Source organism: Ranitomeya imitator, chromosome 7, assembly GCF_032444005.1.
Source record: "Ranitomeya imitator isolate aRanImi1 chromosome 7, aRanImi1.pri, whole genome shotgun sequence".
Taxonomy (NCBI): domain Eukaryota; kingdom Metazoa; phylum Chordata; class Amphibia; order Anura; family Dendrobatidae; genus Ranitomeya; species Ranitomeya imitator.
This window is the reverse complement of record NC_091288.1, coordinates 18,708,708-18,735,772: the sequence shown is the minus strand read 5'-3', so window position 1 is coordinate 18,735,772 and position 27,065 is coordinate 18,708,708. Positions and strand designations below refer to the sequence as shown.

Genomic DNA, 27,065 nt, shown 5'->3' with positions numbered 1-27,065 from the left:
TGTTGCATTACCCCGTTTCTATTTGTTGCATTACCCCGTTTCTATTTGTTGCATTACCCCGTTTCTATTTGTTGCATTACCCCGTTTCTATTTGTTACATTACCCCGTTTCTATTTGTTGCATTACCCCGTTTCTATTTGTTGCATTACCCCATTTCCATTTGTTGCATTACCCCATTTCCATTTGTTGCATTACCCCGTTTCTATTTGTTGCATTACCCCGTTTCTATTTGTTGCATTACCCCGTTTCTATTTGTTGCATTACCCGTTTCTATTTGTTGCATTACCCCGTTTCTATTTGTTGCATTACCCCGTTTCTATTTGTTGCATTACCCCGTTTCTATTTGTTGCATTACCCCGTTTCTATTTGTTGCATTACCCCGTTTCTATTTGTTGCATTACCCCGTTTCTATTTGTTACATTACCCCATTTCTATTTGTTGCATTACCCCATTTCCATTTGTTACATTACCCCGTTTCTATTTGTTACATTACCCCGTTTCTATTTGTTGCATTACCCCGTATCTATTTGTTACATTACCCCGTTTCTATTTGTTACATTACCCCGTTTCTATTTGTTGCATTACCCCGTATCTATTTGTTACATTACCCCGTTTCCATTTGTTACATTACCCCGTTTCTATTTGTTGCATTACCCCGTTTCCATTTGTTACATTACCCCGTTTCTATTTGTTACATTACCCCGTTTCCATTTGTTACATTACCCCGTTTCTATTTGTTGCATTACCCCGTTTCCATTTGTTACATTACCCCGTTTCTATTTGTTACATTACCCCGTTTCCATTTGTTACATCACCCCGTATCTATTTGTTACATTACCCCGTTTCCATTTGTTACATTACCCCGTTTCTATTTGTTACATTACCCCGTTTCTATTTGTTGCATTACCCCGTATCTATTTGTTACATTACCCCGTTTCCATTTGTTACATTACCCCGTTTCTATTTGTTGCATTACCCCGTTTCCATTTGTTACATTACCCCGTTTCTATAGCGGATTTTCATTTTGGTTGATTGATGTGTACATACCTGTTTTTTGTTCCTTATGTGCAGTCTAACTGATGAAGGTCCTTGTATGACCGAAACGTGCTCTTCATTTTGGATCGCCTACGCACAATACAATTCCCTTGTGTCATCATTTACCCAAGTGCCAAGTTTTCTCCAAGTTTTGTATGGAATAGGATCCCACTTGGGCCCCATCCACAGAAGTGCCCTAATTAATATTTTGTTTAGCTGATTAATAACCGTATAATATGACGCCCCGTCCGATGCCGTCTGGGGGATATATTCTTTCCAAGAAGGCAAGGAACTGTACAAATAGGTTACATCAGGGCAGCAGCAACGTGCCTTCTAGTTATTAAAACTTTGAGTGAACTTTCTCCCTTCTTTATTTACAACCTCATAAGAAATTCTGCAGCCACCAGCAAAAAGCGTCTGGACAGTTCATGCGAAAAAAAACCCCTTATTACTGGATTATCCCTATATAGCAATTACATAATAATACCAGAACGGGCCCCAAGGGAGCGGATAGGAAATTTCTCCCTAATTGATATAATTTTGCAGGATATTATCGTACGGCAGCACAATACGCTGGGACTCATTGCCGCTTGGGTCTCAGACAAAGGAACAAAACGGAAAAACTACTTAAAAATACTTCTAGATGCTTCTAAGACTGAGCACATGCAGAATTAGTAATAATAGGCGCATACGCTTCCGGCATCGGGAGCAATTACATACTTGTAAAATTGAGATGATAACAGCCCAGATGTATCTAAATGGTCCGACTCCGATCCAAGCAAAACCATTAATTTGACTCAAAGTTCTCATAATTACCAATAAGTGTAAGTGGAGCTGGAATATGGAATCGGTAGCTGAAACTCCGACCAATTATCTTCTATGTATATTTAATATATGTATAAAGCTCGTTATCTCAGCATAGATGATGCGCCGGGGGCAACATGGTCTCTCAAAGGAGCAGTCCAGAAAAAAAAAATGAAAAAACATTCCCCATCTATTGGAACACAGGCTATTATCATGTTACTGTGCTTCTACTGTGCTGTCCTCCGTCTTGATCCCTTTTTACCTTCTAAAATGGTTCCCTTAACCCCATAACACAAGCGATTATTTTGTGTCATAACTTTTTAATTTTTCCGTTCACATAGCCATATGACTTTTTTTTTTTTTTTTTTTTGCAGGGTGAGTTTATTTATTTCTTAATTTTTAATGGGGGAAAAGGGGAGTGATTTGAACTTTTATTTTCTTTTATTTCAGATTTTTTTTTTTTTTTTTAACTTTTCACTATTTGTTAATCCCCTTAGGGAAACCTGTGATCATCTGATCGCTTGTGCCGTACATAGCCTTCACAGGAGTACCGTGATAACAGGCACGAGGGTCTTCAGCAGACCCCTGACTGTCACGGAAACCCATCGGCACCTCGCGATCACATTGCGGGAGCACTGAGGAGCAGTTAGAAGAGCGCGCCCTCTTGCCGGTGTGCTGTCAATGGCCCAGTCTCAGATTGACAGTGGCATTTGTCGGGTTAACAGCTCTGCTCCACCCGCGGCTGTTATAGGCAGATGATGGCTGGTTATCACAGCCATCATCTGCCAGGAAAGTTGCAGGCTCAGCTTGTTAAGGGGTTAAAAGGGACTTAAATGCATGCAATTGGGACTTAAAAATGTTGCAATTAGGTTTTGTTAAAAAAATGTGCACCATTTGCTTCTTTTGTTGCACAGACTATCGCTGGCTCTGGAACGCGTTAACTGAGAATTCTTCAGTCACTGTCACAACACCGCACGAGAGCTCCGGAACCTTCGCTGGAACGGCGCCAACACGGGAGGAGAGTATAGCTTTTTTTATTTTATTGGGGGGCAAACATTTAGTTTAAGAATGGGTTGTCCCAGTAGTAGACAAACCCTTTAAGTAAATAAAACGCTATTATTTCCTGAATCAGTTTCTGCTTGAAAACTTCATTATTTCTTGCCCATCTGCTAAAAACGTTGTGTGCAGACGTCCTCAGAGCGCTGTGTCCCAAGGGTTATGGAAAGGAGATGAAGAAACAGTTGCAGTTTTTTGCTATAGGTGTCCTGGTACCATCGGGGGCCCCATATTAATATTTGCAGTGTGGTCCTCTCACTGAACTATGATTATGAAAGAAATTCTCCGGAAACCACGGTTCCCAGCGCGTGGAGATATCTTACTATTCTCCATCTCACAGATCCCGAATATTTACATTGCCCTGTTCCGGTGATCGATCTGCGCCTCCATAAAAACCGCCTTGTTTGCATCTCTAATCTCGGCCCGGGAGATATCAGCCCCCGATCCGCCGAGCATCGGATTAAATGACATCAATGTTCTGCCAATAGTCTGCGTTCTGCCATTTGCAATCATTTTCTCTTCATTTTCACCGTCTGGGGATAATAAATTGGGTTATAAAGTTATATCTCCTTTCTCCGAGGGAGCGATCTCCCAGGAAGGACGGCCGTGGAAATGAACCAGTCATTTGCCAGTCGCACAAATGTAATTATTTCCAGCGCTTAGCGACATTTCAGGATTTCGCAAGGAAATGACAACGACGCATATGTCACTTACGGAGCTTTATTAGTCGGGGGTCGTAGCGGTCATCTATGTGCGATTTATCGGGGACTCCTGAATTATTTTGATTTGCAAATTTATTTTTTTTTTATATCTGAGGCTCCATTTTATAGGTAAAATATAGGCAGTGGGCAATGTTTCTTCTCATAACTCCTTTAAATCTATTTTTTTTTTACATAGATATCCATGAATCCTGTTCTTTCTTACCGTGATACATTGTAACAAAGCAGCAGCTGTGTGAGCAGGACTAGGACAGGACAGTTTTCAGCCAATAAAGCTGAGTGATATTGTAAACGTACACGGTTTTTAGATTCACTGTTTGTAGTGGAGGAATATTGACGTTCTTGTGCCGCTCACACGGAGGATGCAGGGCTGATTCCATCTGTCACCCGTTGTCCCCTCTTGTAAAAAGGGGTGCTGCTATGTTTCTACTCAAACGAAATTGCTCAATGTTATCACTGGATATGGATTCCTGAGCCGACAGAATTAACTCCTTTTTTGATTGACAGCCTTCTTTGTAAGGAAATAGAGACATCTATTGACAGCTATCACAGCGTAGGACCGCCTACTGGACTCTTCAACCCCCCTGACAGCAGGGATATTAATACATTACAAGTTATATTGAATCTGTTTTCATAAAACTAAATATCAATCTGCTCAATTCCTCCTTATTAATACTATGCTGTCAATCATTAATTGAGACGAACACCTAATGGACTCAAACCCCCAGACAGCAATCATTTCAATCAATACATTACTAGGATACGGAACCTGTTTTCATAAAACTATATGTCATTCTACTTAAATTCCCCCTGCAACCGCCTCCGTAGGTTTGAGAGTCCGGTGGGCGGTCCTACTCAGTGATTGGCAGCATGTTATAAGCAGAAGGAATTAAGTTAGCAGAAATAGAACATAAATAATATGGGATCAGAGGTCGCGCACAGGATTAGAAGGATCATATAGAAACACGACGCATTCCCGGAATACGACAAGCGCTGAAACGCGCGTAGGGGGCGATGCTTTGGGGAGCCATGTCATCTGCTGGTGTAGGTCCACTGTGTTTTATCAGGACCAAAGTCAGCGCAGCCGTCTACCAGGAGATATCAGAGCACTTCATGCTTCCTTCTGCTGACAAGCTTTAAGGAGATGGACATTTCATTCTCCAGCAGGACTTGGCCCCTGTCCACACTGCCAAAAGTACCAATACCTGGTGTAAAAACAACAGTATCACTGGGCTTCATTGGCAGCAAACTCGCCTGACCTCAACGCTATGGAGTATTGTCAAGAGGAAGAGGAGACACCAGACCCAACAATGCAGACGAGCTGTAGGCTGCTATCAAAGCAACCTGGGCTTCCATAAACCCTCAGCAGTGCCACAGGCTGATCGCCTCCATGCCATGCCGCATTGATGCAGTACTTGATGCCAAAGGAGCCCTGACCAAGTATTGAGCGCATTTACTGATCATACATTTCAGTAGGACGACATTTCAGATTTTAAAATCTGGTGTTATAAAGTATTCTAATTTACTGAGATAATGACTTTTGGGTTTTCATTGGCTGTAAGCCATAATCATCAACATTAACAGAAATAAACACGTGAAATAGATCACTCTGTGTGTAATGACGCTATATAATATATACGTTTCACTTTTTGTATTGTAGAACTGAAATAAATTAACTTTCTGATGATATTCTAATTTTGTGAGATGCACCTGTATGTTTTTATATATTACTCCTAAAAAAAAATGTAGTATTTCATTTCTTTATTCCTTTGGCACATGGTCTGTTTTTGCATCATCTTTCTATATAATCCTTCTAATCCTGTGCACGACCTCTGATCCCATATTATTTATTATATCTTACAAGCATCTTCTATTTTTGCTAACTTAATTCCTTCTGCTTATAACATGCTGCCAGTCGCCGAATTGCACCGCCCACCGGACTCTCAAACCTACATTTTCATCAATAAATTACGGTTTTACTGAATGTAAACTACATATCAATCTGTTCAATTTCTCCTGCTTGTGAGACGCTGTCAATCACTGACTAGGACCGCCCACTGGACTCTTAAACCTCCTGACAGCAGGGATATGTCAATCACTGAGTGGGACCGCCCACCGGACTCTTGAACTTCAAGAGTACAGGGATAATCAATGAAAAAAAAACAAAAAAAAAACGACACGGTATACTGATTATTATTCATAAAACGATATATCAATCTGCTCAGCTCGGCTCGCTCTATACTTCGCTGCCTTCATGGTCCCTTTATGAAATCTCCTTCAAAACCAAAAGGAGAAAAACAATATAATGGCTCAGCCGAGTCTCACCTTCTAAATTTAGTAAAACTGTGAATTTCATCAGCTATTAAATTGAACTTGTCAAAATAATTTGCATGCCTAAATCTGGAGACAATGGATTACAAACACAATCCATACATTCCATTGCCAAAACTGCTATTAAATTCACACTGATTCAGGGAGAAGCGGCGCTCGGCTCCTATCGGGGAATATTACTCCGAACATCCTTTTATCTGACAATACAAACTATTCGGAGACATCGCAGTGAATAATTTAATGAACCCATACGGCTATATCTCAGGTTCTGGGGAGAAGATGTGTTTACATTGCAAATTATGTATCACGCTCGCGCCGCTCTAATAATTTGAAAATTTCGATTAGAAAAAAGCCTCGATGGATCATAGCAGCTCTTCTTTAATAGTTATTCCAGTGGCCATCAATTTTAATTAAAGCCGCGTTCACCGTGTTAAATCGCTACTTTCATCTTACAAAGCTCGGAAAATGTAAACCAATTACACAGCTTAGATGCAGTGAAGAGACGATGGAGGATGGAAAATGCGGAAAATGTTATTGTCGCACCCAAAACAAATTGCTTTCCAGTTACAGGTGAATCTTGTATTATTTATAACATTTAAAGGGGTGGTATGGAATTAGAAAAAAAAAATATATAAAAACTTTGATTGTTTTCTTCTAGAAAGCAAAATACAAAATGCCATGCCATGGGTTGTCTATGCAGCTTATCCCCATTGAAGTGAATGGGGCTGATACAGTATGTAGCACCACATTCAACCTGTGGAGTGGAGTGGTGCTCATTTTGGAAGAAGCAGGCATTTTTAATTACCTTAATTAACCCTTTAAGGATGCAGTGTTTAAATTATTAAGCCAAATTAGAATGCAAACATCTAACAAAGATCTTGAGGATATGATTGGTAACAAATTACAAAGATACTCCATGGGGCAGGCTTGGGGAGTGGGACCAGTCCAGATAATGTCATCCATGCATGTAATCAGGCTGCCAGGGCTGAAGGAGGAAGATGGGGACAAGGGGACCCCCTCCCAATTATTTAACTTTTGATCGTACCATTAAAAGTGTTAAAGAATCATTCTTAACCACATCTATGCAAGGCACTTTATTAATACCCAAACATTTTTCAAAAAAAAAATTATCTTTTACCAAATTGTCAATTAGGCGTCTCTAAAGTTTTTTTTCTACTTGGAAGAGTCATAAATGTTCCATAAACCCATGCCTCCTAAATAAGTCAGCTCCGGCGGGCCACCGTACAGGGAACCGGTTCTTTTTGAAACAAGCCGGTAGGCTTCCCTGCTTCATGGCACGTTTATGAAATGTTGCCACATTGTTGTCTCATAATCCTAAATTTCATTTCATTCATTATGGAGGGTGACATACCATCTCTGGCTTGTCAAGGTAAGGAGGCTTATTCGCCGTGCAATGCTCCTCTGGGAAATATAATATGCAAATTGCCTCTTCTGAGAAAAAGAGGACTTAAACTCTATAATGCCACCTGTTGGAAGTAGCGATCCTACAAGTCACAATCAACCCTTTAAACGAGTCGTGCAATATGACTTAAGATAAAAGCCAAATCAGTATCTCAATCTGCGAATTGAGATACTGATTTGGCCTTTATCCCAAGTCATATTGCACGACTCGTTTAAAGGGTTGATTGTGACTTGTAGGATCGCTACTTCCAACAGGTGGCATTATAGAGTTTAAGTCCTCTTTTTCTCAGAAGAGGCAATTTGCATATGGACACATGAAGACACTTTTCCATTTTTCCTTTGCTGCAGTTGCTTTTTTTTTTTTATAGTTGCGTTGACGTTCCTCACTTCTACCAAGTGTTCCGAGGTTTAATGATTTCCTAAACTTATAAACTTTCTGAATCATTTTCCTTTATGGAGATCAGCACGATACGAACACATGGGGTTATAAACTGCTCCCAATATGGTATCTTTTTGTGACTATTTTCAAAAAGTTCCAAGAGGTAAGTGATCCACGTGAATCAAGTATTTAAAAACCCTGAAACTACGAGGGTTTAACGGTCTCTGAATTATTAACTGTGTCATACACTTACTACATGGGCTTCCACTATTCTACGAATTTAGATCTAGAAATTTGATCAGTGGCTTCCAAAAACATTGATATAAGGTACAACATATAACATGGTGTGTAGACGGAGCGATGTGCTTGGCCGTTTCCACAAGTCCCATAGACAATACATGGTTTCATACATTGAACCAATTTTGGAATTTTTTTTGTAGACATTTCTTTAAAAAAAAAAAGAGAGCAACAACCTATTTTGAAAATATCTTGATGTTTCAAGTATGAAAAATGTTAGGCACACCAGTTGAGGTTGATTCACTAAGCACAGGTGAGGGTAGGTACACGGACTCCAGACATTGATGCAGCAAGAAGGAAGGCAGGCGGGCAGCAAGGACTTGGCAACACAGAAATCTCATGAGCAGCAGCACGACTGAAGTGGAACATAGCAGGGATTAATGCATGCACAAAAAAAAAGGAAAAATAATGGAGCACATCAAACAAAGGACTAGAGTCTCAATCCCAAGACAAAGGTGTCTAAATGGGCCCTAAAAAGGGAGATGATGTCACAGATTCCCTTCGGGCAACCTACAAAATGCAACATGGAGCACAACATAGGGCAGAGGATCCAGGGGAAGGATGCGGAGCTTGTGATACCTGGGACAACTGTAATCAATAAGACGTAAAAGTCTGAAGGTTTTCATTGTTCTTTAGATTTTAAAATATGTTTTTAGAAACCTCCTGGCATTCCAGTATTGTAACATTTTGAAACTTTACATTTTGAAGCATTGACTTCCCAAAAATATTGAACGCCCATGATATTAGGTATAAAACATCACAATTAATGGGAATCGCAGCTTTACAAACAAAATGATCCAACGTTTATTACCTACTCAACGATTTGTTTTCCCCCCAAAATATCCCTTTACCATAATTATTAAAAACAAGTTAACTCTCTCATGTTTGGTTGTAGGTTGGACTCGATGGACTTGCGTCTTACTTTACCCTTAAATCTATGAAATAATCGATGATGATTGATACCCATGCACGGTCACTCCACTGACCTTCCTTATTTGTCCCAGATTCCATGATACGTTGGGCGCAGAACACCTGACGAGTCTGAACGCCACCACCGCACCGTGTTGCATCTTCCACACGGGACGCAGCGCTCTGGTCCGTCAGCAATGAGATCTTACATTCTGTCCATTCAGATGTTTTCCAAAGAAAACTAAAGGAAAACAAGAACATAAAAATGTGACACATGTAATAATTGTTTAAGACTGAAAGCTCATAGGACTGCAAGAGGTTATATCGCTGAAGGTAAAAATGTGGACATTTTCCTAGGAGCATTTGTGTCGCCCGACGAATAAGTAAAGTACTTGTTTGTCAAGTGAAATGGTTTTTAAGCTTTCTTAAATATCATTGTTCTCGGCAGCACATCATTTTGTGGTGCCGATAACATGATGTGACTATTGTTATGCTGTAATGTCTATTGTCTGTACAAATCCCCTCTATACTTTGTAAAGCGCTGCGGAATATGTTGGCGCTATATAAATAAAATTATTATTACTATTATTATGTGACAATGATCTTTCTGTGTGCATGGAAGTGAAGTCAGTCTATCTAAGCCCGCTATTAAAAATTTCCTGATCGGTTTTTACATAACTGTTCGTTAGTTGTTTAACAGTCACAATCGAGTATTATAAATGGGACCTTAGTTATAGGTAACGCAAAGAGATATAAAACACCAAATGACAGTGAACTATTAGGGCTCCTTTAGACAAATTAACAATCGGGAACTTATGTCGCTTGTCTAAACAGGCCAGCAATCACCCAACGAACGGGTGACTTGTTCGTCAGGTGAAATGATTTTCAAAGCACCACTCCAGCATTTTTTTTTTTCATTTCACTGCTGGAATGGCGCTTTAAATGTAAGTCCTCTGCCCGCTGTCTCATACTCACCTGTCGTCCCCTTCATTCTTTTCTAGTGTTGCTCCGGTCCTGCCGGTGCACTGGAGCGCATCAGAGGTCACTTTTCAATATAAGCCTATGACATCCTCGTTCTGGCACTCACAGATGTGCAATGGGAGCTTGTGACGTATCTTCTGACTTCCGGCCAGCCAGAAGATACAGTCGCAAGATGGTGCTGCAGGACTGGAGTAGCGTCGGTAAGAGGTGAAGCCGCCGCCGGAAGGCAAGTACATGACCGGGGCCAGGAGCTTACGTTTAAACTAAACACTGGAAAAAAAATAAGCGCTGGAGTGGTCCTTTAAGGATGCTTCAAAATGATCATGCTCTGCAGCACATGTGCTGCCGAAAACGCCATGTTCTGTATGAATTTTGGTGAGCCAGTCTAAACAAGCCATTAAACAACCACCAATTGGCTTGTATGTAACTGATCATTTAACAGCTGGGATCGGGTAGTGTAAATGAGTCCCTTAGACAAACCTACCATCTGCATTTTGAGCCACACTGACTTTTTCGAATTCCTTCTAGAGACAAAGAAACCATTTCAAAGCTCAATAACTTTTATGCTGCATTTAGACAGGTCGACCGCGGCCATTAAATGACGAGCTTCAGAATCATCCCACCCGATGAATGAGCCTTTCATTCATCGGGGTGAGTGGCTCCTTGCTTAGACAGGTCGAAAATCAGAAAATAAGAGCCTGTCTAAATGGGACCTTGGTCACAGCTGTCACAAATAAACATGAAATGCAATTTAAGCTCGATTGACTCTTATTCACATCACAGCCATTAGAAATAAACCTAAAACGCGTTGTGACCTCCAACGATCTCGGAAAAATAAGCCATATCTACCGCACTGACTCATAGTGAGAGGGGCTACTAAGAGCTGTAAATGTGTTTCCAGTCTGGACTATATACATTAAACAAAGCGAATACACAAGTTGTGAAAAGCATTTCAAGCTCCAAGGACTGCAATGGTGCCAAACACCTAATACGGTTGTGGGATGAAGCCTCCTGACTTCTACATACTCTCAACACAAAGAGACGTGAAGCACATTGCAAGACCCAATGACTCTTAAACCCGCTATACACATTAGTTGTCTGTCGTCCAAACGATGCTTTGGCTGATCGTTCGGCAAACAGCCATCTCGGTCAGCTCTCCCATACATCGGAGCGTTCAGCCAAGTGCTCCCGTGTTCTCTGTTAGAATGCCACCAACAGACATCTCAACTGGCAGCCTATCTCCGGGGGTAATCAAAGTGATTGGCAGTCCGAAATCAGACATACTTGTACCACATTCTCCTTGATGAACAGTTGGAAGCTGCATGCACATTAGATTGTTGGCTGGACCTCTCGATATCGGCAGGTTCGGCCGATATGAGTCTATCGTGGTCTAATGGGGGCTAATGTGTTTTGAGCCCCACAAACCCTTAGTATTCTCTGCCTCTGGTACAACTAAGAAATGCAAAATGCAATGACCTCTGGAGACCTATATATAATTTTAGCCCCAAAATGTCTAATCAGAGTTACTGCTACAAAAAAAATCTTTTGTGCCTATTTTTCTTAGCGTGGACTTACACTGGCAGATGTCTATCCATTATGAACGCCTAATGACAATATAATGAGTCGCTTTGCACACATTTAAGGCCTAACGGAGGTGAAGGGCCATAATGTGATCCTCTGGTCTCCAGACAGTTTGGCAATTGTCCAAAGAGAATTGAAGGACAGCATCCAATCCAGGTGAAAAAACACTCCTTTTTATTGTGCCAATTGTTGGCAGCACATCCTCCCCCCCCCCCCCATTTACATATGGAGATGTGCTGCAGACAATAATGATTTTTAAACAGTATAGACGATCTGCTCAGCCAAGCGAGGAAAGCATTGTAGGGCCAATGATCAGGAACAAACATTCTTATGAAGACTTGCTCACTGTGTTACCAGACTTGTAAAGTGTGTTTTTACTCAATCCTACTAAGGAGAAAAGTGAAATGCGTCAGTACTATGCCAGCTCACCATGTGACCTTAAAAAAACTAAACGTGACTCAACATTTCCAACATGTAGCGGCATTATCTGGTGCTCCTGATTGCATTTGTTATTTGCAGCCCGTTCTCATCTTTTCCACAATGGTCACTACCGAGGCCTGGAAAGAGTTGTGCAAAGTCTAAGCTTTTCCTCCTTTTGCCTTTCTTCATCGTCATCGGCGTTGGTCCATCCTACATCAATGGAAAGGCAGGGGAGGCATGGTTCAGACTTTCCACAGTGTTCCACATACCTCTACAGTAGAGAAAAACAAGCTGCCGATCCGACGAAGAGACAGAGGCAGCAGGAATGAGAAATGTATCGTCAGTATTGTCACCGGAGAGGAGAGAACCCAAACTGTAAAGTTCAGGGCTTTGTACTGGACACGGTGGTGAACTCTGGACACAGACTTCTCCTGGAAGTCCATTTTACAGTTCGTGAGTCCGGGAGGAGGGAGAGTGAGATGTTCCAGCTCCAAAGTTTGATTTCAATGGGATGTGGGTTCAGGTTCAATTTCGGTCGGGTACCAAAGCCCGAACTTCCACGGATCCACTCATCCCCAAATGTAACATTGAAGATCGGGGGCGGTGGGTCACTTTAAATTTAATTTACACTGGCCGATTTTGGCCTTCATCGAGTGCCGATCGCATACAATTCCATCGGTGCTCGTTTACTGGACAATTAACACAAGGTGACAAAAACTGTATGGGGAAGAACATTCATGAATATCTTGGTTCTCTTCCTTTGCGACCCAAATGATCAGATCACTTAGAAATTGACGTTTTCCTTGTTTGTTGGGTTGACTCAAGGCGTACTGAGCACTCGTTCACCGATTATCGGCCCATATAAAAGGGCCTTAAATTGTTCGCCTTTGATGTCCATTCATGGCGACTCGGTCTTGCAGGAAGCGACAGTCTACAGTGATTGCAGCGAGGCCTCCGCGCTAAACAATGTGCGCTCGTTACTCCATGTATTTACTCTACTAATTAGTGCAGCGAGTAAATAATCCGAGACTGGCGATAACATAATCCACCTCCCAACACTGCCGTCCCCAAGAGCCGGCACTCAGTCTATCCAGGTAGCAAGCTCTCATTTCTTAATATTTGCAATTATGTATCAAGTGCCTATTTTCCTCCTGCTTTCAGTGGGTACTCGCCGGTTCAGATACATTTCGGCAATCAGCGAAAACGTTGCGACTGTTTGTAAACTAATATAATAAAGATAATGATCCCCACTAAGGAATATATGATCGGAGGTGACGGGCATAGTCCCCGCTAATGACAGAGTCTTCACTCACTTTTCTATCCGGCGAACCTGGGGCATTAATATTTTATCAGCAACGCTTGTTTGTTCTTTAGTAAATAACTCTCAGACTTCTTCATAGAGAAACATTAATACAAACATATAATTACAACGTTGCCGCCGAGTTTTTCTTTTAGCGAACCTGCAGGCTTTCCGAGTCACAAGCAGCAGGGTGTCATTAAGTGAGGAAACAGCTCAATCTGATGATCTGGTAATGACTGTAATTTAAAGGAAATGTTCTAACGCTGACAGAACGACAACACTCCATTGCGTAGCGGTGGGTTTTTCTTCACTTGCGCTGGTACGAAGCAAAGCGATACGGTGACAAATGAATTTGCTTGCAACTTACGGGGGATCTAACTATGGAAATCACTCGAGTTTAGTGACTACGGAGAAATTAGGTATTGTCCCTTTAAATGATTCAGGTATTAAAAAATCCATTTTCAAATCCTCCGTGTTAACCTTTCCCACGATCGAAACTTTTCACTGTTTTTTTTTTTTTTTATTATCCCTTTTTTCCCCCTCTCTGGGACAAGGAGACATTTAATTCATTATAAAATGTACTTAAAGATGTAATAAAAAAACTTTTGTGGGATGAACTGGATGAAAAAAGCCCTTCTTTTCTCAGTTTCTTTTTTGCGGTATAAATGACATGATAAAAGGGTTTTCCCAGAATTTTTTTTTATTATTTTTTACTGAACAGGACTGCAGGGGTTAAAAACAACAAGGTAGCAGGCAGGAGAATGCTGAGCCCAATAATTGGCTGCTGATACAGTGGGGCAAAAAAGTATTTAGTCAGTCAGCAATAGTGCAAGTTCCACCACTTAAAAAGATGAGAGGCGTCTGTAATTTACATCATAGGTAGACCTCAACTATGGGAGACAAACTGAGAAAAAAAAATCCAGAAAATCACATTGTCTGTTTTTTTAACATTTTATTTGCATATTATGGTGGAAAATAAGTATTTGGTCAGAAACAAAATTTCATCTCAATACTTTGTAATATATCCTTTGTTGGCAATGACAGAGGTCAAACGTTTTCTGTAAGTCTTCACAAGGTTGCCACACACTGTTGTTGGTATGTTGGCCCATTCCTCCATGCAGATCTCCTCTAGAGCAGTGATGTTTTTGGCTTTTCGCTTGGCAACACGGACTTTCAACTCCCTCCAAAGGTTTTCTATAGGGTTGAGATCTGGAGACTGGCTAGGCCACTCCAGGACCTTGAAATACTTCTTACGAAGCCACTCCTTCGTTGCCCTGGCGGTGTGCTTTGGATCATTGTCATGTTGAAAGACCCAGCCACGTTTCATCTTCAATGCCCTTGCTGATGGAAGGAGGTTTGCACTCAAAATCTCACGATACATGGCCCCATTCATTCTTTCATGTACCCTGATCAGTCGTCCTGGCCCCTTTGCAGAGAAACAGCCCCAAAGCATGATGTTTCCACCACCATGCTTTACAGTAGGTATGGTGTTTGATGGATGCAACTCAGTATTCTTTTTCCTCCAAACACGACAAGTTGTGTTTCTACCAAACAGTTCCAGTTTGGTTTCATCAGACCATAGCAAACTTCAGACGGGCCCGGACATGTACTGGCTTAAGCAGTGGGACACGTCTGGCACTGCAGGATCTGAGTCCATGGTGGCGTAGTGTGTTACTTATGGTAGGCCTTGTTACATTGGTCCCAGCTCTCTGCAGTTCATTCACTAGGTCCCCCCGCGTGGTTCTGGGATTTTTGCTCACCGTTCTTGTGATCATTCTGACCCCACGGGGTGGGATTTTGCGTGGAGCCCCAGATCGAGGGAGATTATCAGTGGTCTTGTATGTCTTCCATTTTCTAATTATTGCTCCCACTGTTGATTTCTTCACTCCAAGCTGGTTGGCTATTGCAGATTCAGTCTTCCCAGCCTGGTGCAGGGCTACAATTTTGTTTCTGGTGTCCTTTGACAGCTCTTTGGCCTTCACCATAGTGGAGTTTGGAGTCAGACTGTTTGAGGGTGTGCACAGGTGTCTTTTTATACTGATAACAAGTTTAAACAGGTGCCATTACTACAGGTAATGAGTGGAGGAAAGAGGAGACTCTTAAAGAAGAAGTTACAGGTCTGTGAGAGCCAGAAATCTTGATTGTTTGTTTCTGACCAAATACTTATTTTCCACCATAATATGCAAATAAAATGTTAAAAAACAGACAATGTGATTTTCTGGATTTTTTTTTCTCGGTTTGTCTCCCATAGTTGAGGTCTACCTATGATGTAAATTACAGACGCCTCTCATCTTTTTAAGTGGTGGAAATTGCACTATTGCTGACTGACTAAATACTTTTTTGCCCCACTGTATGTGCATAAGGGGTGAAATCAGCGCTGCAGCCTGTCAACAAAGACCAAGGGCAGCGGTGATCCGTTATCCCGGGGTTTATCTTAACTTTTTTAAACCTGTAAAGTAAGACAAAATATTTTTTTTTTAAACATTTTTAATTTTGCAGATGAGTACAATTTTGGCCAATTTTTAAATATTTTTTACCTTAAAGCAAAAAAAAAAAAAAATAGATTGTGTGGCTAATTTTGAGACCGTTGAAGTGGTATTTCCATCTCCAAGATCCTATCCCAATTTGTAGTCAGTGTAATAATAATATTGGAAAAGAAATCCAATTAGAAATGTTGTATAGTTCTTCTGATTCACTATGTCTCTTTCCTCATGTACAGGCATTGCAGGACCTTAGGGATATCCATGGTTACGACCACTAGTAACTAGCTAACTGTCACTATATCAGTGGTCATAACCATGGATACCTAAGGTCCTGCAATGTCCGGCACATGAAGAAAGAGACATAGCGAATCAGAAAAACTACACTACATTTTTAATTGGAGGCATTTGCTAATATTATTATTATTTTCCTACTACACATTGGGATAGGATCTTGGAGATGGGAATTCCATTTTCATGTTTTGTTGTTGGTTTTTATCCGTAGAGCAGTAAGGAGCTATTTATTAATTTTTTAATAACGAGTTGTAGTTTTTATGAGAACCATTTTGGAGAACTTTTTGATTGATTTTTGCTTCCTTGATAAGGAAGGCCAATTCACTGTAAAATAGTGTAGGAGGACAAGAATAAATGCCCCCATAATAATAATAATAATCTTTATTTATATAGCATCAACATATTCCGCAGCGCTTTACAGTTTATATTAGATTCATATTAGATAGCTGAGCAATTATTCGACTACCAGTCATTTTTTCCCAATTTCTCCAGAGGAACCGGCTTGGTGGAGCGTTCTTGGGTTTTCGTTGAGCGAGTCACTGTCAGACTCTCCTGGCAGCGGCTTAGCTCCCTTGAGAAAGTCACCGTCAAGACTCTTCTGGCAGCGACTTATCTTCCTTGAGAGAGTCACCTTCAGACTCTTCTGGCAGCGGCTTAGCTCCCTTGAAAGAGTCATCGTCAGACTCTTCTGGCAGCGACTTCTCTTCCTTGAGAAAGTCACCGTCAGACTCTTCTGGCAGCGACTTATCTCCCTTGAGAAAGTCACCATCAGACTCTTCTGGCAGCGACTTATCTCCCTTGAGAAAGTCACCATCAGACTCTTCTGGCAGCGACTTATCTTCCTTGAGAAAGTCACCATCAGACTCTTCTGGCAGCGGCTTAGCTCCCTTGAGAAAGTCACCGTCAAGACTCTTCTGGCAGCGACTTATCTTCCTTGAGAAAGTCACCATCAGACTCTTCTGGCAGCGACTTATCTCCCTTGAGAAAGTCACCATCAGACTCTTCTGGCAGCGGCTTAGCTCCCTTGAGAGAGTCACCATCAGACTCTTCTGGCAGCGACTTATCTTCCTTGAGAAAGTCACCGTCAGACTCTTCTGGCAGCGGCTTAGCTCCCTTGAGAAAGTCACCGTCAAGACTCTTCTGGCAGCGACTTATCTTCCTTGAGAGAGTCACCGTCAGACTCTTCTGGCAGCGACTTATCTTCCTTGAGAAAGTCACCGTCAGACTCTTCTGGCAGCGGCTTAGCTCCCTTGAGAAAGTCACCGTCAAGACTCTTCTGGCAGCGACTTATCTTCCTTGAGAGAGTCACCGTCAGACTCTTCTGGCAGCGACTTATCTTCCTTGAGAAAGTCACCGTCAGACTCTTCTGGCAGCGGCTTAGCTCCCTTGAGAAAGTCACCGTCAAGACTCTTCTGGCAGCGACTTATCTTCCTTGAGAGAGTCACCGTCAGACTCTTCTGGCAGCGACTTATCTTCCTTGAGAAAGTCACCGTCAGACTCTTCTGGCAGCGGCTTAGCTCCCTTGAGAAAGTCACCGTCAAGACTCTTCTGGCAGCGACTTATCTTCCTTGAGAGAGTCACCGTCAGACTCTTCTGGCAGCGACTTATCTTCCTTGAGAAAGTCACCGTCAGACTCTTCTGGCAGCGGCTTAGCTCCCTTGAGAAAGTCACCGTCAAGACTCTTCTGGCAGCGACTTATCTTCCTTGAGAGAGTCACCGTCAGACTCTTCTGGCAGCGGCTTAGCTCCCTTGAAAGAGTCATCGTCAGACTCTTCTGGCAGCGACTTCTCTTCCTTGAGAAAGTCACCATCAGACTCTTCTGGCAGCGGCTTAGCTCCCTTGAGAGAGTCATCGTCAGACTCTTCTGGCAGCGACTTATCTCCCTTGAGAGAGTCATCGTCAGACTCTTCTGGCAGCGACTTATCTCCCTTGAGAGAGTCATCGTCAGACTCTTCTGGCAGCGGCTTAGCTCCCTTGAGAGAGTCATCGTCAGACTCTTCTGGCAGCGACTTATCTCCCTTGAGAGAGTCATCGTCAGACTCTTCTGGCAGCGACTTATCTCCCTTGAGAGAGTCATCGTCAGACTCTTCTGGCAGGGACTTATCTTCCTTGAGAAATTCACCGTTAGACTCTTCTGGCAGCGGCTTAGCTCCCTGGCGAACAAAAGTATCGGCCTTTGAAATCTCAATGACAGGGTCCCTTTTCCCCCCCCAACATCATCTATTTAGTGCCCCCCCTCATACATGTTAGAAGGTCACTAATCCCTCAGAAATCAGTGGGTTCAGCTGATTTTTAGCTAATCTCTACGGGAAGCGGTCGTCTCCAACAGCTGTAGTGTAAGCTTGGAGATAATGGAGGACAGCGGACTGTCCTTTGCATAACCCCTTAGATACCACAGTCATGATCAGCCATAGCATCTAAACTGCAGTGTTCATAGCTAAGCCCAATTGCTGCAGTTATAGGTGGTTGGATGCTGAACCCCTACACGTCATAAAGAGATTAATGAGGAACATCTGTAGTTTCGGACCCGCAACAAATTGTCACCAAGAACGTCTCACATTCTGGAAGAAATAGAAAAGAACCTTAAGACATCAAACTCTTGTTCTTCAATAATTTGTACAGTAATGCCGAGTAACAACATCAACGCTGACCTGAAGCTGCACACGGTACCGTGACCTTTATAGACAGTCAGCGGGACCTGCCGTATTCCTGTAACACTCGTCACAGAAGTAACAAGGTAACAACAAAGGACAAAACTGAGGAGTTTCATCAAGCTCTGGGGCCCCAATGCAAAATCGGTAACAGCCCCCCACCTACTATAATGTGCCATTCTGCATACTGATTCCTATAAATTATAGATTCAATAATTCTGCGTCGGGAACAGCAGCCTAAAATGAGATAGCAAATTTCAGACTACCGCAGACAACCATTGGACATTGCAGCATAGGTGGAGTCACTCATCATAACTGCGTCCTCATGGTGCAGCCAACACTGGAGCAAATAGACTGCAGTCAGTATGACATATTGGTGCGGATTACTGTGCACAAACCTATTTTTTTTTCCAAACATCTGGGATCAGATAATTCGGAAACTAATAATATTGTTTGATAATCTAGCACTTGTTTCCAACATAGAACATGAGTGGTATGACGCATACACTATATGGCGTTATACGGGCACCAGGCGGATATCGAATTGCTCATTACTTGCGATTCTCAAATCACAAAAATTAGTTTTAGAAAAAAAAAGTGAGAAACCTTCATCTAAGAGGTGTCACTACAGATATCATCATAATTGGCGCTCACCGAGGATAATATTCTCCTTGTCTCCTCCGTCTAATTATTACGAAGAATCAGGGAAGAAATACGTATCTCCGAGGACACTAGATTGTGGAGTGGCTTCAGTAGAACTATTACCGATAGTGGCTTTGTCCCCACTAATAAGTCACTATGCGCTGACATTTCCCATCACATTTCAGCTGGTGCTACGTGCACTAGAGGACGGGCAGCAGTCACCACAATACCTTCAGCTTACAATTGGGGAACACCTCTCTTGGGGAGGAAATTAAACAACGGTCCTACTCTGTACCTATAAGGGGATATAAGTCCCTCCAAGAGTCTATAATTCTAGCTCCAGGGACCACCAGAGATGTAATGTTATCCTCTCAATTACTCCAGACCAGTGGTCCCCAACTCCAGGCCTCGAGGGCCGCCAACAGTGCAGGTTTTCAGGATTTCCTTAGTATTGCACAGGGGTTGGAATCATCACCTGTGCAGATGATCACATTACCACCGATGCAATACTAAAGAAATCCTGAAAACCTGCACTGTTGGCGGCCCTCGAGGCCTGGAGTTGGGGACCCCTGCTCTAGACCACCAGGGAAACCAATATTAATCTCTCTACTGCTTTAGAACACAAGTGAAGCCTGTATCATGCTATGATGCTCTGATAACCCTTCCCCCTCCCAGCTACACCCCTATATTCATTTGTTTACTATTCTATACCAACAGGAATGTATTATTAACCCCTTTATTTACTCTACACCAACAAGGAAAAAATATCCTCTCAATTACGTGATAACACTACTTGGGAAGTAATATCAACTGCTCAATTACTGTAGACCACTAGGGAAGCAATATTATCCATTCTATTTTTGAAAATCACCAGGGAAGTAATATTATCTTATCATTATTATGGACAACACAGGGAATAATATTATCCCCTTAATTAATCTAGATCACCAGGTACCTAGGCTGGAATGCTTTAGACCACCAGGGTAGTAATATCATCCCCTCAGTTACTTTAGACCACCAGGGAAAGAAATATTAATAGAGCACAAGAGAAATAGGCAGTATGCTATGACGCTCTGACCACCCATCCCCTACCTATATCCCTACATTAGATTTTCTACTACTCTAGACCACCAGGAACGTAATATTAACTCCTCAATTACTCTACATCATCAAGGAATCAATATTATCCTCTCAATGCTCTACACCATCAGGAAAGTATTATTAACACCCCAATTACTGCAGACCACCAGGGAAGCAATATTATCCCCTCAGTTACTCTATACCGCAAGGGAAGGAATATTATCCACTTACCGTAATTATTGTAGATCACCAGGGAAAGAATAGTTATCCTCACTTAATCTAGACCACCAGAAAAATAATATTATCCCCTTAATTATTCTAGACAACCAGGGGAGTAATATTTAACCTCGTTTGCTCTAGACCAGGGGTCCCCAACTCCAGTCCTCAAGGCCCACCAACATGTCATGTTTTCAGGATTTCCTTAGTCTTGCCCAGGTAATAATTGCATCACCTGTGCAATGCAAAGGAAATCCTGAAAACATGACCTGTTGGTGGGCCTTGAGGACTGGAGTTGGGGACCCCTGCTCTAGACCACCAGGGATGTAATGTTTTTCCTAAATTACTCTAACTAATCAGGGAAGTAATATTATCCTATAGGTTACTCAAAAATATCCCCTATATCACCAGAAAAGAAGGCAATAACCCCTCAATTACACCAACTGATTAGCGATGCAATCATTACCCATTTACTATCCTACACCACAAGGTAAACCGGCATTAAATCCTCAATTGTAGCCCACCAGGGAAACAGGAAGACACATTTCCAATATTCTGGACTACAAGGAAAGCTGACATTGACTTTTCCTTTAGTCTGGACCACCAGGGATGATGGCATTATCTCCATAACTATCTTATATATGTATTCCCTCACCCCTAGGAACCAGGGGTTCTTGCCGTGCACCATTTCAAGTCCTCTTACATACATCTATTATTATGTAATATCTCCCACATCACTAATATTTCTATAAACACAACGAGCTCCGACAATTTCCAAAATTGCATCTTTCATTTCTAATCAATAGGCACAATAACTTATTATCTCTTCGAACGTCTCGATAAATTCATTTTCCAGGAGGAGACGTAATGTTTAATAGAATGAATAACGCACATTATCGGGCACTTATAGTACATTAGTCTGCCGAGTAAAAAAGCCATTTTATAACTACCCAAGACAACAGAAGAAAAGAATCTGCTGAAATTAAAATTGTGATTGCAGATTGTTGTAATAGTCCTGACAGCTAAAATAGTCTTTTATTTGATGGCATTCAAAAATTTCAAACACATACACAAAAAAAAACATAGCGGAATCTGAGCTCTCGGAATGGAACCAACTCAAATCTTCCGATTCTGTCAGTGCAAAATGGAAGAAAGTTTGCTCTACCTTACACAAAGGTGTTCCCTTCCCCTGATGATGAGGGGATTTGTTCTGGCGATCGGAGGGGTCTTAGTGATCAGACTTTCACTGATCGTATGGATAGATGGTGACTTGAAGGAACTAGAATTTTTTTTTATGAATATCATGGGATAGAACAAAATTTTTGCGAGATGTCTTATTACTTTTTAGTTGACTTTTTCACTTTATTGTTTTTTGTTTTTTTAACTTGAACTTGTGGTCTTCACTTCAGTACTGTAACTTTTCAGTATTGCAGTGCATAGTGCAAATAATGACCTGCAATGAAGCCCAGCCTGTGGCCGAGCTTTACTGGAGCACCATGATGGCAGGTACTATTGCTTTCAGCCATCTCGTGTGCCACTGCAGTCCATCAGACAACCCTTTTAAAAAAATAAAGGGTCAATAGGATAGATTATCATCCATCTCTCTGAACCCTTAAAAGGATTGTTCTTTGAAAACATGTTATCAACCTATCCACAGAATAGGTGATAATTATTGAGTCCGATCTCTGGGATCTGCATGGATCGGCAGAATCAGACCCTATTAGAATGTAGTGTCCATTCATTCCCTTAAAGGCAGATTTTGGCTTTTTCCAGCAGCCCCACAGAGAATAAATGGAAATGGAGCTTCGGTCAGGTATCCAACCTGCCCTTCTATTTTATAATAAGGATAAAAGTGCCCCGTCTGGATAAAAACCTGCCTACTTGCCAACGTTTACAAAAATTTTAACTTTCAAGAGGAGTCTTAGAATTAGGTCACATCATACACGAGGATCGGGCAACCTGCAAAACCCGACGTGGAGCACAACAGAGGGCGGCGGACCCAGGAGAAGGGAGCAGAGCCTGGGATATCAGGGACATTTGTGTTACAGCAGCATCTTTTTATTTCTAGAGTATTACCATGAGCCAAAAAGAGACAAGCAGTAATTTTATCAGCAATAAATTAGAAATTGTGATTGCATTCACCAGATGAAGCCAAAAGAGAAAAAAAAAAAAAAAAACGACACCAGCAGAAGGAAATCTGGAAACCTTGGGATTTATCAGCAGAGTAAATGTGCTGTAGCTGGTGTGATGTCAATGCCAGGTCTCAGTTTTCATCTCCTCCTGATGATCAGTCTTTGCTATAAAGTCAGTTACTTACAGTATTATTGGCTGCAAACAAACAATCTAATGGCTGCATAATGCAAATACCGCGGAAATCGAGGCCAACGTCTAAGCTGCCCGCAACCTGTGTAAGAAGATGAACCATCACCGGAATAATGAATGTGTTTCTTTAATGTATCTATATCCTTCAGGTCTAGGGAAGGTTATTTTGCTGTAAATACTGTATTTATTGTGTACATCACTTTAACCCCTTAAGGATGCAGCAGTTTTTAACTTTTGCGCTTTTGTTTTTTTTCTTCCATTTGTTCCAAGAACCATAACTACATTTTTATTTTTCCATCGGCATGGCCGTATAAGGGTTTATTATTTTTTGCAGGACTAATTGTAGTTTTGAAAGACACCTTTAATTTTACTGTATAAGGCATTAAAGTAAATATGCAACATGCTTATCCAGGTCAATATGATTATGTCATACCAAACTTGTCCAGGTTTTTTGGAAATTTGTAAAGAAAAAAAAAAAATGTTGTTTCTGTCGCCATTTTCGGAGACCAGTAACTTATTTTTTTTATTTTTGCGCCCTGAGCTGATGTTTTTATTGTTATTTTCTGTTGCATTTTTTTTTGAGGGAATATGGCAATTCTAGCATTCTGATTTTTTTTTCAATGTGGTTTAAATAATGTTTTGTTTTGTTTTAACTAAAACTTTTTTCCACTTTTACTTTTACTTTTTAGTTCACATAGGAGCTTTGAATCTGCAAAACTAGCATATTGCAGTATATGGAGAAACTGTGGGTCTCCTATGAAGCTCAGTCTCTGGCTGAATTTCACATGAGGAATGATATGACAGTTATAGGGGCTCCCTACTGCCATCGTAGCCCATCGGTTCCACGCAACTGTGTCGTGTAGGTATGGGAACAGATGTCCAATGGTGTCATTTAAATACCCCTGTCAGAAATTGACAGTGGCATTTAAATGGTTAAACTGCAGCGATCGGGGTGGGCTCTGGACTCTACAGCTGCAGGCACATGAAGGCTATGCTACACAGCCGGTATCTGCCTGGTATGCAGCAAGCTAAACTCGTAAGCCAGCTCCATACTTCACTTACTGACCTGTGATGAAAGTGTGCACCATAAGGAGTTAACAGGCATGATTGAACATTGTGTGTACACTCCAGACAGAAGAGAGTTAAATATTTTAGGGTCACGGCTTGGTAACAGGATATCCTGGCCAAGGGGCTACTTCCCCATGCCTCAAACTAGGGGCTCTCTATTTGATCTCTGTTCACTGGATTGCTTTATAGGTGAAGATGCTGGGGACACGTGCCTTGCTGTGCTAATATATCTGCCCTGATCTGTCGCTTGCCCCACCCAGGGAAGTGGGGACTAGTACTGTATAAGAATACACAAACCAGACTAACAAGGGAAGACATACAGAGATAAATGAAAATACCATACAATTATGCATTCATAAATTACAGAGTGGAACACCGGGGAGAAAATGAAGGAGAAACTAAACAGGAGAGGATGAGGATGTGTACACACACAAAACTCCAAGCAACAGTCTTCTGAACAATACTCCAAATGCCTCCTCAAAACAACCAACACCTCCAACTCCAGAACCAGGCAGTATGAAACTAACACTGGCAATCCCTAAATGCCATAGATGAGTATACATAGCTGTTCAGGGTTGGCCACTCCCCTCTGCTGAGACCATCAAAGCCGGAAAGCTCCAGAAGCTCTCAACTGAACAGATTAACCGTTGCACTGCTAGCTAGGAATAATCAAGGCACTCAATCGAGTAGCGAGCAGTGCCAAGTATCGTGTAGTTTTCGAGTGCTTGGATCCAATTAAGTGAATTAGAGAGAGAAGGAGATAGAATTTTTCCATTCTCCGTCAAAATGCTCGTCTTTGCCATTCACTTCCATTATGCTCGCTACTCGAGTCGCGCACGTCTGAGCATCCGACATGTTCGATTCAAATACTGAGCACTCTAGCATTTCACTGCTCAATCAACACTAGTTATAGCCTGTGTAAGATGTGTGCATCAAGATTACGAATGTTAAGCCTTGTACCGCCACCTAAAACCAATATATCTGAACTTGTATACGTGATTAGCTATGCCTGTGGCTGCTATTAATTGTGGTTAAAGTTCAGCTTTTTAACTACAACACCTATGGCCACTCCTGTTCCTTTGAGAGCAGTAATCATCCAGAGGTACACCACAGTAACTCAACCAGCGTCCAAAGGAGCGGTAAGTATAGGATGAAACTCCACACACATATACGTGAGATATGAAAATATAGAAAAATATTGCGACTTATTAAATTGTTTTATGCCAAGATTCTAGCATAAACACCTTACAGAATCAGTCCTTAAATCTTGACCACATGGTGTTGAAATTTGTTTTCCAGGACCGAAGGATCTGGTGCATTTTCCTGCTGTACCCTATGTCCGATGCTATTTACACCATGATCAATCACAAATCCTTACCACCCAGTAGGGTATTGGTTCAACCTGGGTTGGGACATCGGTCTACAAGGTCCTTGCATGACCCCAAGGGTTTGATGGAACCTGGACAACCAAGGACATACCCAAGACATGGAGGCAGGCGTCCTCCTGTTTCACAAGCCTCCTCTTCTTCCAGGGCCGGACAATGTTTCCCTCCTCCAATAGCTATATGTTTCACAGTCCTCCTCCTGCTCCGCAGTCCAAGAATGGTCCCTTCGGGCTGACAGGTCTTAAAACAGATGCTCCACTCAGACCATTCTGATACTTCACAGTCTTTTGGCATCATACAGGACTGATAATGTAGAGACATGTTGTCCTGGGTACAAATGCTAAGAAGACAGATGACATTAATTACTATATGTATCGCACTTCGTTGCATCACATTATACATGGTAACCATTCAAGGGGCAAAAACATGCTCAGAGGCCAATATATTATCACTAAAAACAGAATGCTGCACTTTAAATTTTCGCATGAAATAATTTTTAAGCTTAGAGAGGGAAATAGACAAGCAAAGCAGGGAGTGTGTGTCTCCAAATATGTCACGCACGAAGGTTTTCAGCTACAAAACTCAAAAATAAATTCTCGTTCACACACTAAAGGCTCGTTCAGGCATCAGTGATTTTTCTCGTAAGCAAAAACAAACTGACCGATTTTCATCACAGTTTGATCAGTCAGTTTTTGATATGAGAGGGTCTTTTTTCTTGTACAACAGGAGTTCGCTCAATCTTCTGTCGAACAAACATGAAATCGAACAACACACGGATGGCACACAGATTTTATCCAAGTTTACTAGTTGACGAGTTTTATCCATGTCTCAGATAAAAATTGGACACATTGGTCTCTGTGTTTGGAACCTCAGAAAAACATGGAGCTCTTTAGACTATAGTGGGTACAAGTTTTACCATTCCTTTGTGAAAGTGTCGTCTGAATGAGCCCTTACATCTAATTTAGCAAACTGTAATTAAAATAATGAAAACTTTCTTTTATTCCTGTTTTGGTGCCAACATAGGAAGAAAGCAGTTGGGCATCACCAATGAACTGAACTGGAATTGTAGCAACGTACAAGTTCCCAAAGGTTTCTGTAACTCTTCTACATATCAATAGTGAGTAATCTTAGATACAAAAAGAACCTGGCACTCAACTTAAGCGTGAATAATTCTGTATTTTTATTGTAGTACCAATAAACGTTTCAGTCTAGAAGACCTTCCTCAGTTGCGTACTGCAATTTTTTGGAGCGCACAAAGTCATCTACCGCTTGGGGGATTAACTCAAGGGGTAGATGACTTTGTGCGCTCCATAAAATTGCAGTACGCAACTGAGAAAGGTCTTTTAGACCGAAATGTTTATTGGTACTACAATAAAAATACAGAATCACTCACTCTTAAGTTGAGTGCCAGGTTCTTTTTGTATCTACTACACATGGTGTGGGAACCTACCTGTGTACCTCTAGAGTTGTGCTCACGTTTATTATCTATAGTGAGTAATCTTGTCACCATTGTCCAGTGAATACATCTCAAGAGCACCGGCACTTTCTGGGATTTGTCAGGTTCAGGGCTGTGGAGTCGGTAAGCCAACCTTCCGACTCAGACTCCTCAATTTCCATGACACCGACTCCCAAAAAAATGGGCTCCAACTGATTCCACAGCCCTGGTCAGGATTCCAATAATTGGGATTCTATT

The 27,065-nt window shown here is 41.6% G+C and overlaps 1 protein-coding gene across 2 annotated transcripts in view; it reads right to left on the bottom strand.

Moving 5' to 3' along the window:
• THSD7B (thrombospondin type 1 domain containing 7B) overlaps positions 1 to 27,065 on the bottom strand; it is a 452,200-nt gene that overhangs the window by 269,866 nt on the left and 155,269 nt on the right. For both annotated transcript variants that reach the window (XM_069732875.1, XM_069732874.1), the window contains exons 4-5: positions 25,467 to 25,712; positions 9,030 to 9,193 (exon numbers count right to left, since the gene is read on the bottom strand). In XM_069732875.1, the coding sequence (XP_069588976.1) occupies positions 9,030 to 9,193; positions 25,467 to 25,712 (410 nt within the window). The remainder of the gene's footprint in view (positions 1 to 9,029; positions 9,194 to 25,466; positions 25,713 to 27,065) is intronic.